General features: G+C 43.5%; 1 protein-coding gene across 3 annotated transcripts in view; it reads right to left on the reverse strand.

Moving 5' to 3' along the window:
- Positions 1–17110, reverse strand: part of LOC135056213 (alpha-N-acetylgalactosaminide alpha-2,6-sialyltransferase 2-like) — a 187731-nt gene extending 170621 nt beyond the window's left edge. For all 3 annotated transcript variants that reach the window (XM_063961098.1, XM_063961096.1, XM_063961097.1), the window contains exon 1: positions 16701–17110. In XM_063961098.1, the coding sequence (XP_063817168.1) occupies positions 16701–16861 (161 nt within the window). In that variant the 5' untranslated portion in view covers positions 16862–17110. The remainder of the gene's footprint in view (positions 1–16700) is intronic.
- Between the last annotated feature and the right edge of the window lie 2888 nt (positions 17111–19998).

Raw genomic sequence — 19998 nt, forward strand, 5'->3', positions numbered from 1 at the left:
TAATTACTTGCTGTCCATTGTTGAATTTCAATTGTTTTGGGCACCCTTTAATTATTGTGCTTATCACGCCCAATCAGACAGGGTTTAGCCGCGTAAAATGTGGCAAAACTGAACTAAACTAATAGGTGCGACGGGAAAAGTGCTGTTTGAACGCTCAAACAGCCGACTTTCCCCACATTTCAGCTCGCCACCTCTGGGGGCCGTGAGTTGAAATGTGTCTGCCGTGGCTAATGGGCGTCTGATCGGAGCAACAATTGAATAGCTCCGATAGACGCCCATTAGTTTAGACGCCTATAAAAACAATAGAATTCCCCCATTATAATTTAACATGATATAAACAACAGTGCTACAGTATGTTTTTGACTATAAGACTGCATAATGTTATGCCTTTTCCTTTGTTGGCTAATACCTCCTTCCATGGCTAGCCCTGCACCACCAGTGGTTGACCACATCCCTACAGCTGGGTCCCTGACATAGTATACTGCCTGTTTGTCCCTTCATGCCCCAGTCCAACACTAGTCAGGAACAACAAGTTTGCACTTAGGGGGTCATTCCGAGATGACCGCTCGCTGACCATTTTCACAGCACAGCAATCAGGTGAAAAAACTGCATTTCTGCGCATGCGTATGCCCCGCAATGCGCACACGCGACGTACGGGTACAAAGCTCTTTGTGGTTGTGCTCAGGTTCTAGCAAAGTTTTTCTTCGCACTGACGGCCGCAGGAAGATTGACCAGAAGGGGGCATTACTGGGTGTCAACTGACCGTTTTCAGGGAGTGTTTGTAAAAACACAGGCGTGTCTGAAAAAACGCAGGCATGGCTGGGCGTTCGCTGGGCGGGTGTATGACGTCAAATCCGGACACGAATAGGCTGAAGTGATTGCAAGAGCTGAGTAGGTTCAGAGCTACTCAGAAACTGCACAAACTGTTTTTGTAGAGCTCGGCTGCACATGCGTTCGCACTTCTGCTAAGCTAAAGTACACTCCCCAGTGGGCGGCGGAATAGCGTTTGCACGGCTGCTAAAACTAGCTAGTGAGCGATCAACTCGGAATGACCCCCTTAGTGTAGAATCTTTAGAGGTCATTCCGAGTTGATCGTAGCTGTGCTAAATGTAGCACAGCTACGATCAGGCACTCAGACGGGGGGGCACCCAGCACAGGGCTAGACCGCCCCGCATGTCAATGACGCCCCCCTCCCCTGCAGAAATGCAAAAGCATCGCTCAGCGGCGATGCTTTTGCATTTCAGGAGTAACTCCCGGCCAGCACAGCTCCTGCGGCTGGCCGGGAGAACCTCCTCGCTGCCCGTAACGCAGCCGCCACGGCCTGCCCCCCAACGGTCCAGCCACGCCTGCGCTGGCCGGACCGCGCCCCCTAAACGGCGGCTTAACGCCGCCGTCCAGCCCCCTCCCGCCCGGCGACCACCTCTGCCTGTACAATCAGGCAGAGGCGATCGCTACAATACAGCGGCTTTCAGCCGCCCAGCATGCGCAGATCTGACCCTATCGCTGCGCTGCGATAAACTGCAGCGAGTGATCGGGTCAGAATGACCCCCTATGAGGGCAGGTTCTGGTGCAAGTGAAATGAAGGGAAATTGGGCGTACAAGGGTGGTAGTTGCTTATTAGAGAGCATCAGAGAGTACATTGCTGAAAATCTGTATACACTGCTATATGTGACGTATAATCTGGTCCCCTATAAACTGGAGATGTTGTAGGGCTATTGACACTGTTTCAGATTTGGTGGGATTTCGCAGCATTACAGGGCAATTTTCTATTCACTGGTTGCTATTTGTGATCTGCTTAATAGAATCTTTTCAGCTTTTATTCCTTCACTGGGCTGGAGAGCATCTGTTGCTAACTATCTAACTGATAAGTGTTGTTTGTTTTGCTTTGTACCTGGTGCTTTACTGCAGACATTGTACTATACCTTGCACCAATATGTTTATATTTGGAGTTGTTACAAATAAACATTTAAACTTTTGTTATGTTAGTCCCATCTTGAGATAGTGTGGTCATCTTCACTGTGTTGTCATACTACCCAGACAAAAGAGGGTTACTTTGATGTCATGCCAGTGTAACCCATTGTAACATAATTTGTTATCTTGTCCAAAAAATATTCACACCACAATAACTGGAGTTGCATTTTAAATGTTTGGAGGTATTTATTGGAGTATGGTTTAATGCAGTATGTCTTTATTTTCAAGTTAAAAGTTGACAGAAGGGGTGGAACTGCCATATTACCAAGGGGTACAGCTCCTGCAGGGCCTGAAGCTGCGTATCCTGTCACAGTCACTTACAGCTCTAGTGGAGCTCCAAATAAATTTCCACCACCTCTGGCTCATCCTGTGCTTGCTGTCATAGTAATGAAAAGGAGGCCTTTGGTTGGTTAGTAGTGTGTGCTGTTTCCTCTTGGTTACTGTGGGGCCTATTTATCCAATATTATTTGTGTGATATCCCCTGAATGTATGTACAGGGAACCGCAGCAGAGAATCAGTACAGTGACTCCGTGTGCAGATGGACACATGCGTGGGTCATGTGTTGGCAAATTAGATGTTTAGGCAGTAGAAAAACATCCCTCTACAACATTGGCAGTGCATACTACTCAGGCCCATTATAGAGGACTGTTTGGGGCGGTGGGGGTGGTGGTGGTGGTGGTGGTGGGGGGGGGGGGGGGGGGGGAGGGGTTTGGGTGTATTCTTCCACAACTTTAAATTGACCAAACTATTCATTCAATCCTTTTATCATAGTTATTAACTATTAAAACCAAAAAAACAAGAAGACAAAATAGAAATGATAATCAACAGCCAGCCAAGATGGCTGCCTCGTTTTTTGCATGCTCCTGATCATCTCCATAAAACAGTTTAAATTCACCACAACTGACCTATGAATCATCAAAAATATCCAAGGACCTACCTTTAACTTGTACTACTCTACACGGACATCTCATCAAAACCAAGGGATGTGCTATGAAACACACTGGATTGAGACCTCTGCATCTCTCCACTGAGAAGTCCTTCAGTTTGGAATCTACTGTACTCTGCATTTGATGTCCCAGACAAGGTACTGTTGTGGACTGCAACCTATCTTTGGGGGTCATTCCGAGTTGATCGCTAGCTGAAAATGTTCGCTGCGCTGCAATTAAGTAAAAAAACAGCACTTTTGCACATGCGTATGCGGCGCAGTGCGCACGCGTGACGTACTTTCATAATGGCCGATGTAGTTTTACACAAGGTCTAATGTAGCTTTTCAGTCACAATGGCCGCCTCAGAGTGATTGACATGAAGTGGGCGTTTCTGGGTGTCAACTGACCATTTTCAGAGAGTGCTCGAAAAAACGCAGGCGTGCCAAGAAAAACGCAGGCGTGGCTGGCCGAACGCAGGGCGTGCTTGTGACGTCAAATCTGGAACTGAATGGTCTGAAGAGATCGCAAGCGCTGAGTAGGTCTGGAGCTACTCTAAAACTGTACAATTTATTTTTGTAGCCGCTCTGCGATCCTTTCGTTCGCACTTCTGCTAAGCTAAAATACACTCCCAGAGGGCGGCGGCTTAGCGTTTGCATGACTGCAAAAAACTACTAGCGAGCGATCAACTTGGAATGACCACCTTTGGCTCCATCCAGCCCGTCATTAGACATCATTCACCTCTGTTCTCTGGGCAACAAATAACTCTGACTTGCATTAATCAACTTATATACAGTATATTGAGTAGGCTTTGAATTGCAGAAGGGTCACCGTTCATTTCAAATTGCAGAATCCTAGCCATTCCCCAAGACACATTATCACTACCCCCACAAGAAATTTACTTCAAAGGCCTCTCACACTGAGATTTTTCACACCTACACAATCGGAATTGGATTATAACACCTTTCCACAAGCCTGCTTTGTCCTGGAATAATTGACTAAATCAGCAACAGAAAAAGCAAAGTTATTTTATTTATCACTTGTTTCAAATAAACCCATTGGATTAAAGAGCAGCAACGATTATAGCAATTACAATCCAAGATGGCGGTGCAGATGGCTGCCTCGGAGCTATGCAGCTCAGCCAAAATACCTGTTTCCCCTTGTTTTTTGATGCCCTTGTCTACCCCACCGGTGACCAAATAAAGCAGGGAAGCCCTCCTAATGCTGCCCATACACCTTATTATTATTATCCTTTATTTATATGGCGCCACAAGGGTTCTGCAGCACCCAATTATAGAGTACATAAATGATCAAACAAATAATCAAACAGGAAAACAGCAACTTACAGTTGATGACAGTATAGGACAAGTACAGGGTAAATAAACAGTTACATCAGCAGATGACACTGGAATAAGTATCAGGTGGCAGAAGACTGCTGGATGTGGTACAGTTGAAGATTATTAAAATAAGACAAAGGATAAGCACATGAGGGAAAAGGGCCCTGCTCGTGAGAGCTTACAATCTAAAGGGGAGGGGTAGACAGACAGGGGTGACACAGATGGGGTACATAGAAAACGTGGAACAGAGGGTTAGGATGAGATTTGGCTGGGTTTGATGAAAAAGCGGGTCTTAAGAGCCTGTTTGAAGTTATGTAGAGAGGTGGAGAGTCTGAGGGGGAGAGGTAGGGAATTCCAGAGAAGTGGAGCAGCACGTGAAAAATCTTGGATGTAGGAGTGGGAGGAAGTAATCCGTAGGCAGGAGAGTCGTCGTGCTTTAGCAGAGCGAAGAGGAAGGGTGGGAGTGTAAAGGGAGATAAGATCAGAGATGTAGATGGGAGAGGAGTGGGTGAGGGCTTTGTAAGCAAGTGTGAGAAGCTTGAAATGGATTCTGAAAGGGAAGGGGAGCCAGTGAAGGTCTAGTATAAAAGGAGATGTAGACGTAGTTCGTTTGGTGAGGAAAATGAGCCGGGCAGCAGCATTGAGGATAGATCGGAGTGGAGAGAGGTGGTTTTCAGGAATGCCAGTCAGGAGGAGATTACAGTAGTCCAGTCTGGAGATGACCAGTGAGTGGATAAGAGTCTCAGTAGCATCCTGGGTAAGAATGGTTCTGATCCTGGAAATATTTTTTAGATGAAAACGGCAGGTTTGTGAGAGGTGCTGAATGTGTGGTTTGAAGGAGAGGGAGGAGTCAAGGATTACTCTAAGACAGCGCATTTGGGGGCTAGAGGAGATAGTAGTGCCATCAATAGATAATGAGATTGTAGGAGGTGAGGTTATGTGGGAGGGAGGGAAGATGATCAGCTCGGTCTTAGACATGTTAAGTTTAAGAAAGCGCTGGGACATCCAGGAAGAGGTAGCAGAGAGACTGTTGGAGAGCAGGGGAGAGGTCTGGAGAGGAAAGATAGATTTGGGTGTCATCAGCATAGAGATGATATTGGAAACCAAAATAACTAATGAGCTTACCTAGTGAGGACGTATAGAGAGAGAAGAGAAGAGGATCAAGGACAGAACCTTAGGGTACACCTACAGTTAGTGGAAGTGAGAGGGAGGTGGAGTCATGTGAGGAGACAGAGAGGTAGGAAGACAGTCAAGAGAGGGCAGTGTCACACAGACCAATGGAGTGAAGGATTTGCAGTAGGAGAGGATGGTCCACAGTGTCAAAAACAGCAGAGAGATCGAGTAGAATAAGTAGAGAGTAGTGTCCCTTAGATTTAGCAGCATGGAGGTCATTGCATACTTTTGTAAGGGCAGTTTCAGTGGAGTGGAGAGGACAGAAGCCAGACTGGAATGGGTCAAGCAGTGAGTGTGAGAAAAGAAAGGAAGTAAGGCGGTTGTAGACAATACGCACAAGGAGTTTGGAGGCAAAAGGGAGGAGAGAGATGGGTTGGTAGTTTGAGAGAGTGTTTGGATCAAGTGTAGGTTTTTTAAGATTTATTGTCAGATCTGGATGGTTGGAATGAAAACCTGGAAATGGATGAGCGGAAATGACTCTCGAACGTGCGCTAACTGACAAATAAGTTCGATGAACTGTCCCTCCGTCTGGGCAGCGCAGGGTCAGGCATTACAGCAGGCATTCCCAACCGTGGTCCTCAAGGCACACCAACAGTGCAGGTTTTAGTGATATCCAGGCTTCAGTACAGATGGTTAAATCAAAATAGGTACTAATTCAGTCACCTGTGTTCAAGCCTGGAGATCACAAAAACCAGGACTGTTAGTGTGCCTTGAGGACCGAGGTTGGGAATGCCTGCATTACAGGGTCGTCCGTCCTCTGCTTTACAGAGACATGACTGGACGACCATATTGCAGACGACCCGATGTCTCTGCCGGGCTTCAGTCTCTTCAGGGCAGATCGCTCCAAGGTTCTCTCAGGAAAAATGAAGGGTGGTGGCATCTGCTTCTACATCAATGACAGATGGTGCACCAATGTCACAATCCTAGGCAAATCATGTAGCCCTCACCTGGAGATGCTAATTATCAACTGCAACCCCTTCTATTCCCCCCGGTAAGTTCCCTCAATTGTCCTTGTGGGAGTGTACATTACACCCCTTGCCTGCGCGAACGAAACCCTGCACCACCTGGCCGTACGCATATCTGACATAGAACAAAAACACCCAGACTCTCTGTATATAGTGATGGGCGACTTCAACAGAACTAACCTGAGAAAGGAGCTACCTTAGTACAAACAACAAGTCATGTGTCCCACTAGGGATGGGTGCACCCTTGACCACTGCTACACTACTCTCAAGTCTGCCTTCCGGTCTATCCCATGTGCTGCACCTATACACAGAAGCTGAGAGCAGTTAAGCCTGTCGTCAAGACTGTTTAGAAATGGACCAACAAGGCTAAGCTGAAGCTCCAGGCCTGCGTCGACTGCACGGAAAGGGGGTCTTTGAAGCCTTTGCAACTGATCTGAATGACCTGACAGACACTGTCACATCCTACATCAGCTACTGTGAGGACATGTGTATACCTACCAAGACTTACAGCATTTACAACAACAACAAGCCCTTGTTCAACTCCCAGCTCAGGCAACTTCGTCAGGCCAAAGAGGAGGCCTATAGCAATGGTGACGGAGCACTATACAACCAAATTAGGAACTCTCTGACTAAAGAAATCAGACTAGCAAAAAAGTGGTTCTAGGACAATCCATAACCAACTACAAGAAAACATCGAAGTCCACCACCATGCACCAAGACCTAGCGGACGAGCTGAACCACTTTTATTGCAGGTTCACAAAAGAAGCCCCCTGTGACCCAAACAATCACCTTTACGATGCCCCGAACACCGACGGCCAACTCCAGGCACTGCAAATCGGCCAAGAAGAGGTGGAGGCACTATTCAAAAGGACCAAACCCAGGAAATTTCTGAGTCCTGATGGAGTGTCACCATCTGCCCTGAGAGCATGTGCGGGTCAGCTCGCCCCATATTCACCAAGATCTTCAACAAATCGCTGGAGTTACATAAAGTCCCTTCCTGCCTCAAAAGGTCCACTATTGTCCCGGTCCCCAAGAAACCCTCTATCACAAACTTGAATGACTACAGGCCAATAGCACTGACGTCTGCGGTCATGAAAACGTTTGCGCATCTGGTTTTGAATCACCTGAAATCTGTGATTGACCCCCAACTGTACCCCCTACAGTTCGCCTATCGATCAAATCGGTGTGTCGAGGATGCAGTCAACCTGGGCCTGCACTACATTCTACAGCACCTAGACATGCCCAGTACCTACACGAGGGTCCTGTTTGTCGATTTCAGCTCGGCCTTCAATACAATAGTCCCCAGCATCCTCCACCCAGAGGCGGATTGGCCATAGGGCTCATAGGAAGATTCCCGGTGGGCCGACGCACCTGTGGGGCCTGCTTTATTTGAGGACATGTGGTCCAATTTATAGACATAATGAATAAGATGCAAAATAATTTGCATATATGAAAATTACTTTGCCACTTAGCCTGTGATTGCAGATGATCTAGTGTATGCTCTGTCTGCCTGCTTAGCTGACATATAAGATTGAGTGAATAGTGATTGGGTTATGGTTGGTGTAATAAGCAAGAAAATATATATTTCTAAAGAATTATATAGTTTCCTAAATTCTAAAGGTGTGTCATATAATGTGCTCATAATATTTAATTTTATTTCCTTGTAACTTTCCCCTTGATGCTAGACATGCCCACTATCTGGAAAGTCTTGGGGGGAGGGTGCTGCTGCCATGGCCCATGCCTAGACCTTGGCTAGACCTTACACCTCTGGTGCTGCCCATGTGGGGCCACTAGTACAAATTTTTCCAGGGCCGCTTTTTGTTCCCAATCCGCCTCTGCCTCCACCCCAAATTACTTTGCCTAGGGGTCCCTGAATCTACCTGTTCCTGGATAGTAGACTTCCTGAAAGACACGAGTAGTGAAAGAGGGGGAAGTCACTTCTCATGCGAGGTCCATTAGTACAGGGACCCTCAGGGCTGTGTCCTCTCACCCCTGCTCTACTCCCTGTACACAAATGACTGCACCTCACAAGTGCAATCAGTAAAGATCATTAAATTCACCGATTACACCACCGTCATCGACCTCATCAATGGACGAATTGGCCTATAGATGGGAAGTAAACCGGTTGGCCCAATGGTGCAGCCACAAAAACCTTGAACTCAACCCCCTCAAAACCCCCTCAAAACTGTCGAGATGATAGTGGACTTCAGGAAGAAGTCAGCTAGTGCACTTCCGCTAACGATTGTTGACAGTGTGGTATCGCTAGTGGACTCCTTCAAGTTCATAGGGACCAGGCCCGCCATCTGTGGGTACTTGAGTTCCAGGCCTAGGCAGAAAGGGGGCCCGGGTGTCGGCAGTGTGGTATATGTAGTGCTGGACCCACCAGTGTTCCAGGTAGCACGGCAGCGGCAGGCAGTAGCCGGCATATAGAGAAAGACAGGAAGAGCTGCATTGTAAATATGGCATCGGCCGTGAGCCAATCGGAGCTTGAGGATTGGCAGCCAATCAGGAGCCGCTGACCGATTCCACATTTAAAATGCCGCTGTCCCTGTCTCTCACTACATGCCGGCTACAGTGCGAGGGACAGATGCAGGCTCCAAAAGGTGGTCAGAAGCGCAGAGAAGATCAACAGGGCCGACCTTCCCTCAGTCCAGGACCTGTGCCTGTCCAGAGCTAAAAAGCAGGCAACGAAGATAGTAAAGGACCAGCTACACCACGGCCACAGCATGTTTACCTTGCTTCCTTCAGGCAGGCGTTACAGGGACGTCCCCGTCGGGTCCACCTGAAGCCTCAAAAGTTTATTTTCCCAAGCGGTCCGCCTGCTGAGCTCCTGAACATTGACTGACCAGACATACATGTAATTCACTTGTGTACCTACGGTATACCTATCTGTATGACTGTACTTGCCCCCCCCCCCCCTCTTCCCCCCCCCACCATCCCCACCTGTTTATCTGTTACCTACATGGCTGTTGTATAGCAAACCGAAGACAAATTCCAAGTATACCTGGCCAATAAAGCTAATTCCGATTCTGATACGAAGCTACATAAGCCGACTCTGTTACCGAAAGTAAATAAATCTAAATAAAGCCCGAATATATCATACTGACAATTTCTTCAATTAACTCCTGCTGCCAATCAGCTTGTTATCAGTTTAGCAACGTTTACCAGAGCTGGATTATTGACAAAGACAGGTACTATATGTCCAGGGAAGGAGGTTTGGTGTTGTGGGTAGACTTTTTCACTAAGGACTAGTGTATGTCCGGAGAGGCGACGGAGTGGGGTTAGCCTATGTCGGAGATATATGCTGTGGTCTCCCTTTTTCAACTATAAAAGAAGTCCCCATGGCCGTTTTTTTGGCCCTGGTAACTAATGCCACCTTCAGATGTCCGCAGATTTTATAAATGCGCGCTCAGCAGGAAGGAGAGAAGTGAAGAGATCGCGTAAGTGCTCACTTCACATCTAACACATCTAACACATCATTGGAACGGGATCCTATTGTAGTCCCTGTCTCTGCATATTATTTTTAATTAATTAGGGTGGCGATTCATTTCTTATTCCTATGACAAGAGGCAATAACACATTATAATTATTGGGTATAAACCTCAATCATTAATAAATTTAACACTAAGGTCTTTTTGCAGGAATGAATCAGCTGGGGCCCCCAAACCAATACCTTGCTTAGGGCTCCATGAGGTCTTAATCCGGATCTGGGACTAACTACATATAATACAGTATAATGAAGGTGCATCTTTAGTATAATATATAATTGCCAGGAACACCATCCTCCTCTGCAGGTGCATTGATGACATCACATATTATCACTGAGCATCATCATAATAAATCATATTTCATTCTAAATACTCATCTTCAATAAGGTTAAGTAACAAAATACTGCATGTATAATGAATCAAAAACACCAGATATTATCATCTAAAATTAGGAATGGATTGTACTTCAGTTTATCAGATTCAGGAGCATATTTATCAACAACACCCATTTCCAGCAGGTACATGCAAATGTTAAGCATCCTGTGGATGTATCTAGGGGGGACTTCAGCAGATACCTGCTGCAATACACGATTTTGACCAATAAGGCAGCCCCCTAAGTTTCTATGGGGGCTGTTTAAATGCTAAATGTACGAAGCTCCGGAACAATAAATAATATTTGCCTATACTTTGGACCTCTCCTCTGAGATATTTCCTGGCGGAAGTCAAAAGGATCAATTGCGGTGGGTATGATGACGCCATTTGCATTATCACGATTATGCAATCAAATAATAAAAAAAGAGGCAGAATAGGTGGGTTGAGTTAGATTTGGGTGGGTTACATTGTTTCTGTGCAGGGTAAATACTGGCTGCTTTATTTTTACACTGCAATTTAGATTTCAGTTTGATCACACCCCACCCAAACCTAACTCTCTCTGCAAATGTTATATCTGCCCCCCCCCCCCTGCAGTGCACATGGTTTTGCCCATTAGCTAACAAATTTGCTGCTGCGATCAGATCTGAATTAGGCCCCAGGTTTAGATCTACCATGGTATGTTCCATGGCTGAATTAAAGGCTTACAAGTCAGCTGTATGGAGGCTCTTTGTAATAAGTTATTTGGTGTGTACTCTTCATACAGATATGCTGTTCTCTTCTTTAATTCATTATTCCTATCCTAAAATACATCCATTAGAAGAGAACAGCTCATAAAATTAAATACACCATTGTGTGACTCTCTATTTCATGTACACAATACATTTGCGGTGTCACCCCTTAGAAAAGAGGGCTTGCAGGCGTCACACTACGTTTGTTCCTGCATTATATTGAAGTGTCTCTATGCACCTGAAGCACAAAGTCTGCTCCAAAGTCCCATTCCTTTCCTCCCCATGCTAAGTGAATTAATAGAAGAATTCTAGTATTTTAGAATCTACACTGTCTCTCCTTAATCAAGAAAATTGGGAGTTAAGCATATAAGCTTTTTTTCTTTCTTTCTATAAAGCACAGTTATTATTATTCATTTGAAAATGTATAACGCTTGATCATCTGACACCTGTAGCCATTGCTTGTTGAAGATTACTTATATTGTGTTGTTTAAAAATATTTACTCCCTATCTGTGACTTTGATCTACTGTTTTCTACCAAGCCCATTCACTTTTACAGATATAACATATAGTGAACACTATAATATGTTATATCTGTAAAAGTGAATGGGCTATTAAAAGCCTGAAAGTTGTCATTGCTATTTTTGGTGAAAAACTGTTTTGTGAAAATGAAATCTCTAATATTTTAACAATTGTTTTTGCTGTATTTTAATAAATTAATCTTTATATATGAATACATTGGGTGTGCATTAAGGTAATAACAGTCATTCCACAGTTCATATTCTCTAATATTCTAAGTGGTTTTTAACCAATTGAGACATTTCTAATTCATTATAGCGCTCCTCAAATAAAACTATTAAACTATTTTATATATATATATATATATATATATATATATATATACTATATGTAAGAGTGGTATGACTGCGTTTTACATGCATTTTACATTATATCCTGAGACAACATCTGCTGTAAAACTATATGACTGCTACAGATCTGCCTGGCTATCTGGATGACAGTACACACTGGCAAAAACAAGAAGTGAGTACGGAAATTAAATACCACACTTTGCATTTGTGATTGCACTGAAATACAGGTTGAGTATCCCTAATCCAAATATTCCAAAATACGGATTTTTTTGAGTGAGAGTGAGATAGTGAAACCCTTGTTTTCTCATGGCTCAGTGTACACAAACTTTGTTTAATACACAAAGTTATAAAAAATATTGTATCACATGACCTCCAGGCTGTGTGTATAAGGTGTATATGAAACATAAATTAATTGTGTGAATGTACACACACTTTGTTTACTGCACAAAGTTATTAAAAATATTGGCTAATATTCCCTTCAGGCTGTGTGTATAATGTGTATATGAAACATAAATGCATTGTGTGCTTAGACTTAGATCCCATTGCCATGATATCTCCTTATGGTATGCAATTATTCCAAAATACGGAAAAATCCGTTATCCAAAATACTTCTGGTCCCAAGCATTTTGGATAAGGGATACTCAATATGTATAATGAATATGTAAAACCTTTGTATTGAGATTAAGTGAGACTACTATGAAATGAAAGATCCCTGTTTCTGACCTGTTTTATGCTTTAAAGTACAACTGTGTACCGAGGAATCCAGTAAGTAGATCTACCATGGTATGTTCCATGGCTGAATTAAAGGCTTACAAGTCAGCTGTATGGAGGCTCTTTGTAATAAGTTATTTGGTGTGTACTCTTCATACAGATATGCTGTTCTCTTCTTTAATTCATTATTCCTATCCTAAAATACATCCATTAGAAGAGAACAGCTCATAAAATTAAATACACCATTGTGTGACTCTCTATTTCATGTACACAATACATTTGCGGTGTCACCCCTTAGAAAAGAGGGCTTGCAGGCGTCACACTACGTTTGTTCCTGCATTATATTGAAGTGTCTCTATGCACCTGAAGCACAAAGTCTGCTCCAAAGTCCCATTCCTTTTCTCCCCATGCAAAGTGAATTAATAGAAGAATTCTAGTATTTTAGAATCTACACTGTCTCTCCTTAATCAAGAAAATTGGGAGTTAAGCATATAAGCTTTTTTTCTTTCTTTCTATAAAGCACAGTTATTATTATTCATTTGAAAATGTATAACGCTTGATCATCTGACACCTGTAGCCATTGCTTGTTGAAGATTACTTATATTGTGTTGTTTAAAAATATTTACTCCCTATCTGTGACTTTGATCTACTGTTTTCTACCAAGCCCATTCACTTTTACAGATATAACATATAGTGAACACTATAATATGTTATATCTGTAAAAGTGAATGGGCTATTAAAAGCCTGAAAGTTGTCATTGCTATTTTTGGTGAAAAACTGTTTTGTGAAAATGAAATCTCTAATATTTTAACAATTGTTTTTGCTGTATTTTAATAAATTAATCTTTATATATGAATACATTGGGTGTGCATTAAGGTAATAACAGTCATTCCACAGTTCATATTCTCTAATATTCTAAGTGGTTTTTAACCAATTGAGACATTTCTAATTCATTATAGCGCTCCTCAAATAAAACTATTAAACTATTTATATATATATATATATATATATATACTATATGTAAGAGTGGTATGACTGCGTTTTACATGCATTTTACATTATATCCTGAGACAACATCTGCTGTAAAACTATATGACTGCTACAGATCTGCCTGGCTATCTGGATGACAGTACACACTGGCAAAAACAAGAAGTGAGTACGGAAATTAAATACCACACTTTGCATTTGTGATTGCACTGAAATACAGGTTGAGTATCCCTAATCCAAATATTCCAAAATACGGATTTTTTTGAGTGAGAGTGAGATAGTGAAACCCTTGTTTTCTCATGGCTCAGTGTACACAAACTTTGTTTAATACACAAAGTTATAAAAAATATTGTATCACATGACCTCCAGGCTGTGTGTATAAGGTGTATATGAAACATAAATTAATTGTGTGAATGTACACACACTTTGTTTACTGCACAAAGTTATTAAAAATATTGGCTAATATTCCCTTCAGGCTGTGTGTATAAGGTGTATATGAAACATAAATGCATTGTGTGCTTAGACTTAGATCCCATTGCCATGATATCTCCTTATGGTATGCAATTATTCCAAAATACGGAAAAATCCGTTATCCAAAATACTTCTGGTCCCAAGCATTTTGGATAAGGGATACTCAATATGTATAATGAATATGTAAAACCTTTGTATTGAGATTAAGTGAGACTACTATGAAATGAAAGATCCCTGTTTCTGACCTGTTTTATGCTTTAAAGTACAACTGTGTACCGAGGAATCCAGTCAGTAGGTCAGTAATCAGAATGTTGACAGAATGTCAACACAAGAATGTTGACATTGACAATAGGTCGACATGTAAAATGTTGACACCTACCAATGTCAACATGGTCAAAATGTAGACCGGTTCAGAATGGTGATGTTGATGCCAACATGCCATTTTTGTTATTTTTAGTATTAGGTTTATGCTAAATAAGTAGAAATAGTATGGTGACATTCTGGTGTCAACATGTCTTTATACCTATTTTCCATGTTGACATTGTGCAGTGCAATATGTTAGTGTATGTATATTAATGTAGAAAGCAGAGGAGAGGAGCCCTTTCCGCCCTGCCCCTACAAGCCGTGAGCCCAGCTCAACGCGGCCATGATCGTTCAGCTGAGCTGAATCAGCTCCTGACCCTGAGGCTCTTTCCAGAACATACAATCCTAAGCCCAGCAGTGGAAAGCCAGCACCACTAACATGCTGATTGCAACCTCTTACATATTGGTGCAGAGAAATTACAATTTGGAGCGTTTTATTCACATTATGTGACTTTATTCTTTTTTCTGTCTTTTCATAATTATTGCACGAGAACACAGAATAGTATCAGTACTACACAATGCAATTTTTCTTTTACATCGTCTATATCACATCCGAATATCATGGATGGGAAGAAAGGTCTGAGGATAAAATGTAAATATAGGCAAGTATAGATAAGAATTTTTCTTGTTTGGTGCACATATAATATCCGTAATGGAGGATAAGCATTACACTGAAGGCGCTATTACTTATCATCTGGATTTCATTCCACGTCATTTTGGAATATGAATTACATTTGAAGCAATTGAGTGGCCACCTTTTGGATGAGGGAATGTATTGGACTTCTTGACTATTGACTTTATTTTGGTATTTGTAAAGTTTACTAGATTATTCGCAGAGCCTTTGGCACACTTATGGCGTGTACACACGGTGAGATTTTTTCTTTCGATTTTGACTATACAGTCAAAATCGCAAGAAAAGTTAGTGCAAATCGCAAGGTGTTATGCCACTTGCGATCCCGATTCGATCCCGATGCGCGGTCCCGCCTGGTCGCTATCGCTAGAAAAGATAGACTGTGCAGGCAAGTCAATCCTTGCTAGATCGGTGTACTATCTAGTTCATCTCACATGTCAATGACATCTCACATAAGCCAAAATCGTAAGCACACATAGTCCATATCTCAAGAAAAGTTAGTGAAAATCGGTGGTGCTGGGCTCCGGGGAGTTCAGGGGAAATCACAAAGTGAAAATCGGGCATAGCAAGGATCTCACCGTGTGTACACACCATTAGTGAAATCTCTCTTTCTCTCTCTGTCTCTATTTATTTATTAATTCATTTGTTGTATTTACTGAGGCTGACATGGAATGAAAGAGAAGCTGCCAGCTGCTATTCCTCCGTGTCTGTGATGGGCTGCAAGTATGGTGCTTGGATGTAATGTCATAGCCATGCACTAAACTCTCACTGAGTAGTAGAGGATACAATCCCTACTCGCTGTTCTTTGTAGGGATGCTAGCTAGGATACCCCAGGCCTAGTGCTAATACTGATAACATAAATGCCTTTTCTTACAGATAAACTATACATATGATTTATTTCAAAATATTACCTCCCCAGCCGTTCATTTTCAATTATCATTAACCAAAATTGGGAAAATCATTCTTAACCAATTTCTTCCTTATGTATAACATGGCAATGGCAACCGGGAAGATGGGGAGGGGGGTGTGGGATGACCAATATCCAGTAATCTGCTGGTTTCATTCTGTGATTGGTCCTTTTGCTTAAGCACCCACCCCACAGTTATTGGTCTGGGCTGTAAGAGGAATGGATATAGGCACTGGGAAAATATGGAAGCACAGGTAAAAACAGGTAAAAATATCTCCATGTAGCAGTCCATGTTGCTACGTTAATGCGGTGTGGGGGCAGATTAGTAATATCTAGTCAAGTAGCTACGTCCTTGTTATACTCAGATGCCCGATGCTCACACAGTTGATCTGATGCTGGTCTTTGCACACAGTAGCGAATCACAGAAGCTGGCTGTGGACATCTATTACATAAAACGCCTTCTGCGACTTTTGCATAATTTGGCAAAGCTGCTGCATACAAAGACGCAGCAGCTGTGTTATTAGCGTACACCACTGAATCAGCCCTAGAAACTTGTGCAGTATTCAGTGTTAGGTGTAACGGGTTTAGGCACGCTGTAAGCTTTTCATGAGATCAGAATGTTTATTCAACAGGATTCTTCTAACAATTTGGTACTTCTAACACAGCGTGATCTATATGGCTGATTGTAAAATTAAACATACGAATTGTGATAAAATTACAAATTCTAATAAATGAATATATAAATAAATACGTACAGTATATATATAAATTAATAAAGAAAAAATAATAGGACTCTGTAACTCTTACCTTTCATTGGCTGATTGCCTTGGCAATATTTTGTTGAATAGCTTTTCTTTGTTGCCAACAAGCAGTACTAAAACTGTCGCCACACATAGTAGAAGTAGGAGTTTCTTATAGATCCTGAAGCTCCCTCTCAGGCATGGTATAATCTTTACTATTATCTGCATGTTGTCAGTGATCACAAGTATTTTGTCAGCACTCCAGAAATATGTTCCATATTAACAACACCACTGTGTATGCTTGTATAGTTATAGACGTGTATTTCAAGTACAGTATAAGCCTAAATTTCTCCAGTCAGCTCTGCACTAGCCCGTCACTCTTGACAGGTTCCAACACGCGTGTGAACTAAATCTCCTAATACCTATCCCCATGTACTGTTTGAGTGGATGTGCTCTGGAGAAGTATGTGTGTGTGACTGCATTTCATGGTTGTCACTTAAGTTTGTACACTTGAGGGCGGGTCATTAAAGTAGTGTGTTTTAGGGCTGGCTATAATTGCCTTGTAGAACTATTGAACTGCAGAATGATTAACTCCTTACTCAGTCCAGTACACTTGGTGTCTGCAGGGCACATTTACAGCAGAGAAATCTCACTGAACATGCTAATCTGTCAGTAAAGAAAAAAGTATTTATGACACCTCTTATTAAGCCCGCTAAAGTATTTCCAAGTAAGCAGAGTTGCTATCAAAAAAGTATTTTGAAATATAAGGGTCTGATTGACAGATGGACAATAGATATGTTGTTGGACGCAGCTGCTGTACAAAAGTATGCAACAGCAGCAGTAGGCGTCTTGTGCAAACAGATGGCCTCCTGCATACTTGTGTGATCCGCTGCTGCATCTGATCATCGAAGCTCTCAGTAACCCTCAGATTACACAGGATGGCCAAGCAGTTTACATTACTTTGGCCAGGAAATATGCAGACCCTAGCCTCATCACTTTCAAAAAATGTGGGCAATGCACCCCCATTTTCAGCGGGATGTAGTTAAAGTGGGAAATCCCGATGCCGAAATCCCGAACGATGGCATAAATCCGGTGTCAAAATCCCGACAGAGGTCGGGATCCCGGCTTCAAAATACAGACACCTGGAATCATGATCATTCTTTCAGCGGGTTACGCTCTCGTCCGCGCGGGGGTGGTGGTGGTGGGGAGAGGTTAGGTTTAGGCATTAGAAGAGTGGTTAGGGTTAGGGTACAGGGAAGGGATGGGTATGGTTAGGTACCGGGGAGTGGGGGTTAGGCACTTAGAAGGGGAGGTTAGGGTTAGGCACCAAGCGGGAAGGGTTACGTTTAGTCAGCAGGGAAGGGAGGGTTAGGGTTGGGCTTCACCGGGGAAGGCTAGGGTTAGGCACCCACAAGGAAGGGTTAGGCTAGGGGGCAGAGGAGGCTTAAGGTACTTTCTGGGGGGTTGTCGGGATTCTAATGGTCAGGATGCCACTGTCAGTGTCACCAGGAATGCTGCCCAACTCCACCATACCCAAACCGCCGCAGCCTCTCAATCAGGAGCCATTCTGCACACGAGCAGGTGATCCACCATCGGAGATGTACGCACTGTAATTCATTGGGTTTATGTACATCTCCGAATTAGACCCTAAGTTTGATATAAACTGCTGCTAGCAAGCTCAGTAGACGCAGGAATAGTAGAAAATGGTCAATAAGTGGAAGGAGTCTTTAATTAATGCAGTCCCAAACTATTGCTGAATTTTTGTTACACCTACGATTAACAAGACTGATTCCCTTGTATTATGTGGTATCAGTAATACAAACAAACAAACAAACAAACCATATTGGGCCTGATTCAACAACCTACGCACTGCCGATGTCGGACGTAGTGGGACAATTATTTGCTACTAAGCATGCATCTAAGTCACTGCTCACATGTGTCCAGTGCTTAAAGTGGTCCTAGAAAGGAGGTGGAACTCACCCCCCACCCACCTCCCGGCGCCTATGTAATGAAGGGACTGTGCACACCTGCAACGTGGTCTCAAGCACTAGTATCCCCAATTAAAATTACGCCGCTCAATAGCACACAATCTTATTCTTATTACATCACATAGTAGTGTCCCTTACACACATTAGTGCCCCTTATACACAAAGCCCACAGTAGAAGCACACCTAATACACATAATGCCCACAGCAGTAGTGCCACTTATACAATGCCCACAGTAGTAGTATGCCCACTATAGTGGTAGTGCCGGATATGCAGAGCCGATAGTAGTGCTGCCCCTTATGCAGTGCCCACAGTAGTAGTGCCCCTTATCTCCACAGGAGTGATGCCCCTTATGAAGTGCCCCTTATGCAATGCCCTCATTAGTAGTGCCTCAAGTAATAATGCCCCCATGTAGTATTTCCCCCAGTGGTAATGCCCCTGTGTACTATTGCCACCAGTTGTAATGCACCTGTAGTAATACCCCCAGTAGTAATGACCCCTGTAGTAGTGCCCCTAGTGGTATTGTCCCCATATAGTATTGCCCTCAGTAGTATTGCCCTCATTTAGTAATGCCCCCATGTAGTATTGCCCCAAGTTGTACTGCCCCAAGTAGTAGTGCCAACAGTGGTAATGCCCCATTTAATATTGCCCCCAGTAGTATTGCCCCAGTGTAGTAATGCCCCCAGTTGTTATACACACACAATCTCCCCCCCTCCCCCCAAAAAAACCCCACAATACTTACCTTAAGCCCCGCTCCTGCATCCGACCGCTGATGTTCGTCTGGCGCCCGGTTCTCAGAACTATGGGAGAGATTTCATGATGTCTCTCCCATAGCGCACACAGCCAGAACTGGTAGCCGGAGCTCATGAGTGAGCTCCTGCCTCCGGCTGCCACTGTTGGGAAGGACCCGAGCGCCAGCTGGTAACAAAATCTCAGCAGGTGCGCGGCATTTCCATGTGGCTCCAGCCTGACCTTGGGTTAGTGGGCCGGAGGAAACGGAACTGGTTCCGTCTCCAAATAGAACTGGTGGAACGCAGTTCTGCCCCATTCCGGCTCACTTTAACTCCTGCATGTGTCCCAGTACAGAGTCGCAGTTCTAATTTCAGGCGCAGGTAGAAGAGTTGTGAAAATTAAGTGGGCATTTACTGGGTGGTAAAATTAGTCTCCTGAACATGGCGAGTCTACTGGGCTGTGGAGAGAAGGAGGCCCAAAACACCCCTGCAGGTCCATGTAGTACTGTGGTGCTCAAACACAGTGACAAGATGTTACTATGCAGGCACGGTAGCAATGTCAGCAGTCATCTTGGTAAAGGGGCCATATGCCCCAGTAAAGGCAAAGAGGAAATTCGATTTCCAACATCGTAAAATAGACACTTGGGT

This window comes from Pseudophryne corroboree, chromosome 3 (genome assembly GCF_028390025.1).
Source record: "Pseudophryne corroboree isolate aPseCor3 chromosome 3, aPseCor3.hap2, whole genome shotgun sequence".
NCBI lineage: Eukaryota > Metazoa > Chordata > Amphibia > Anura > Myobatrachidae > Pseudophryne > Pseudophryne corroboree.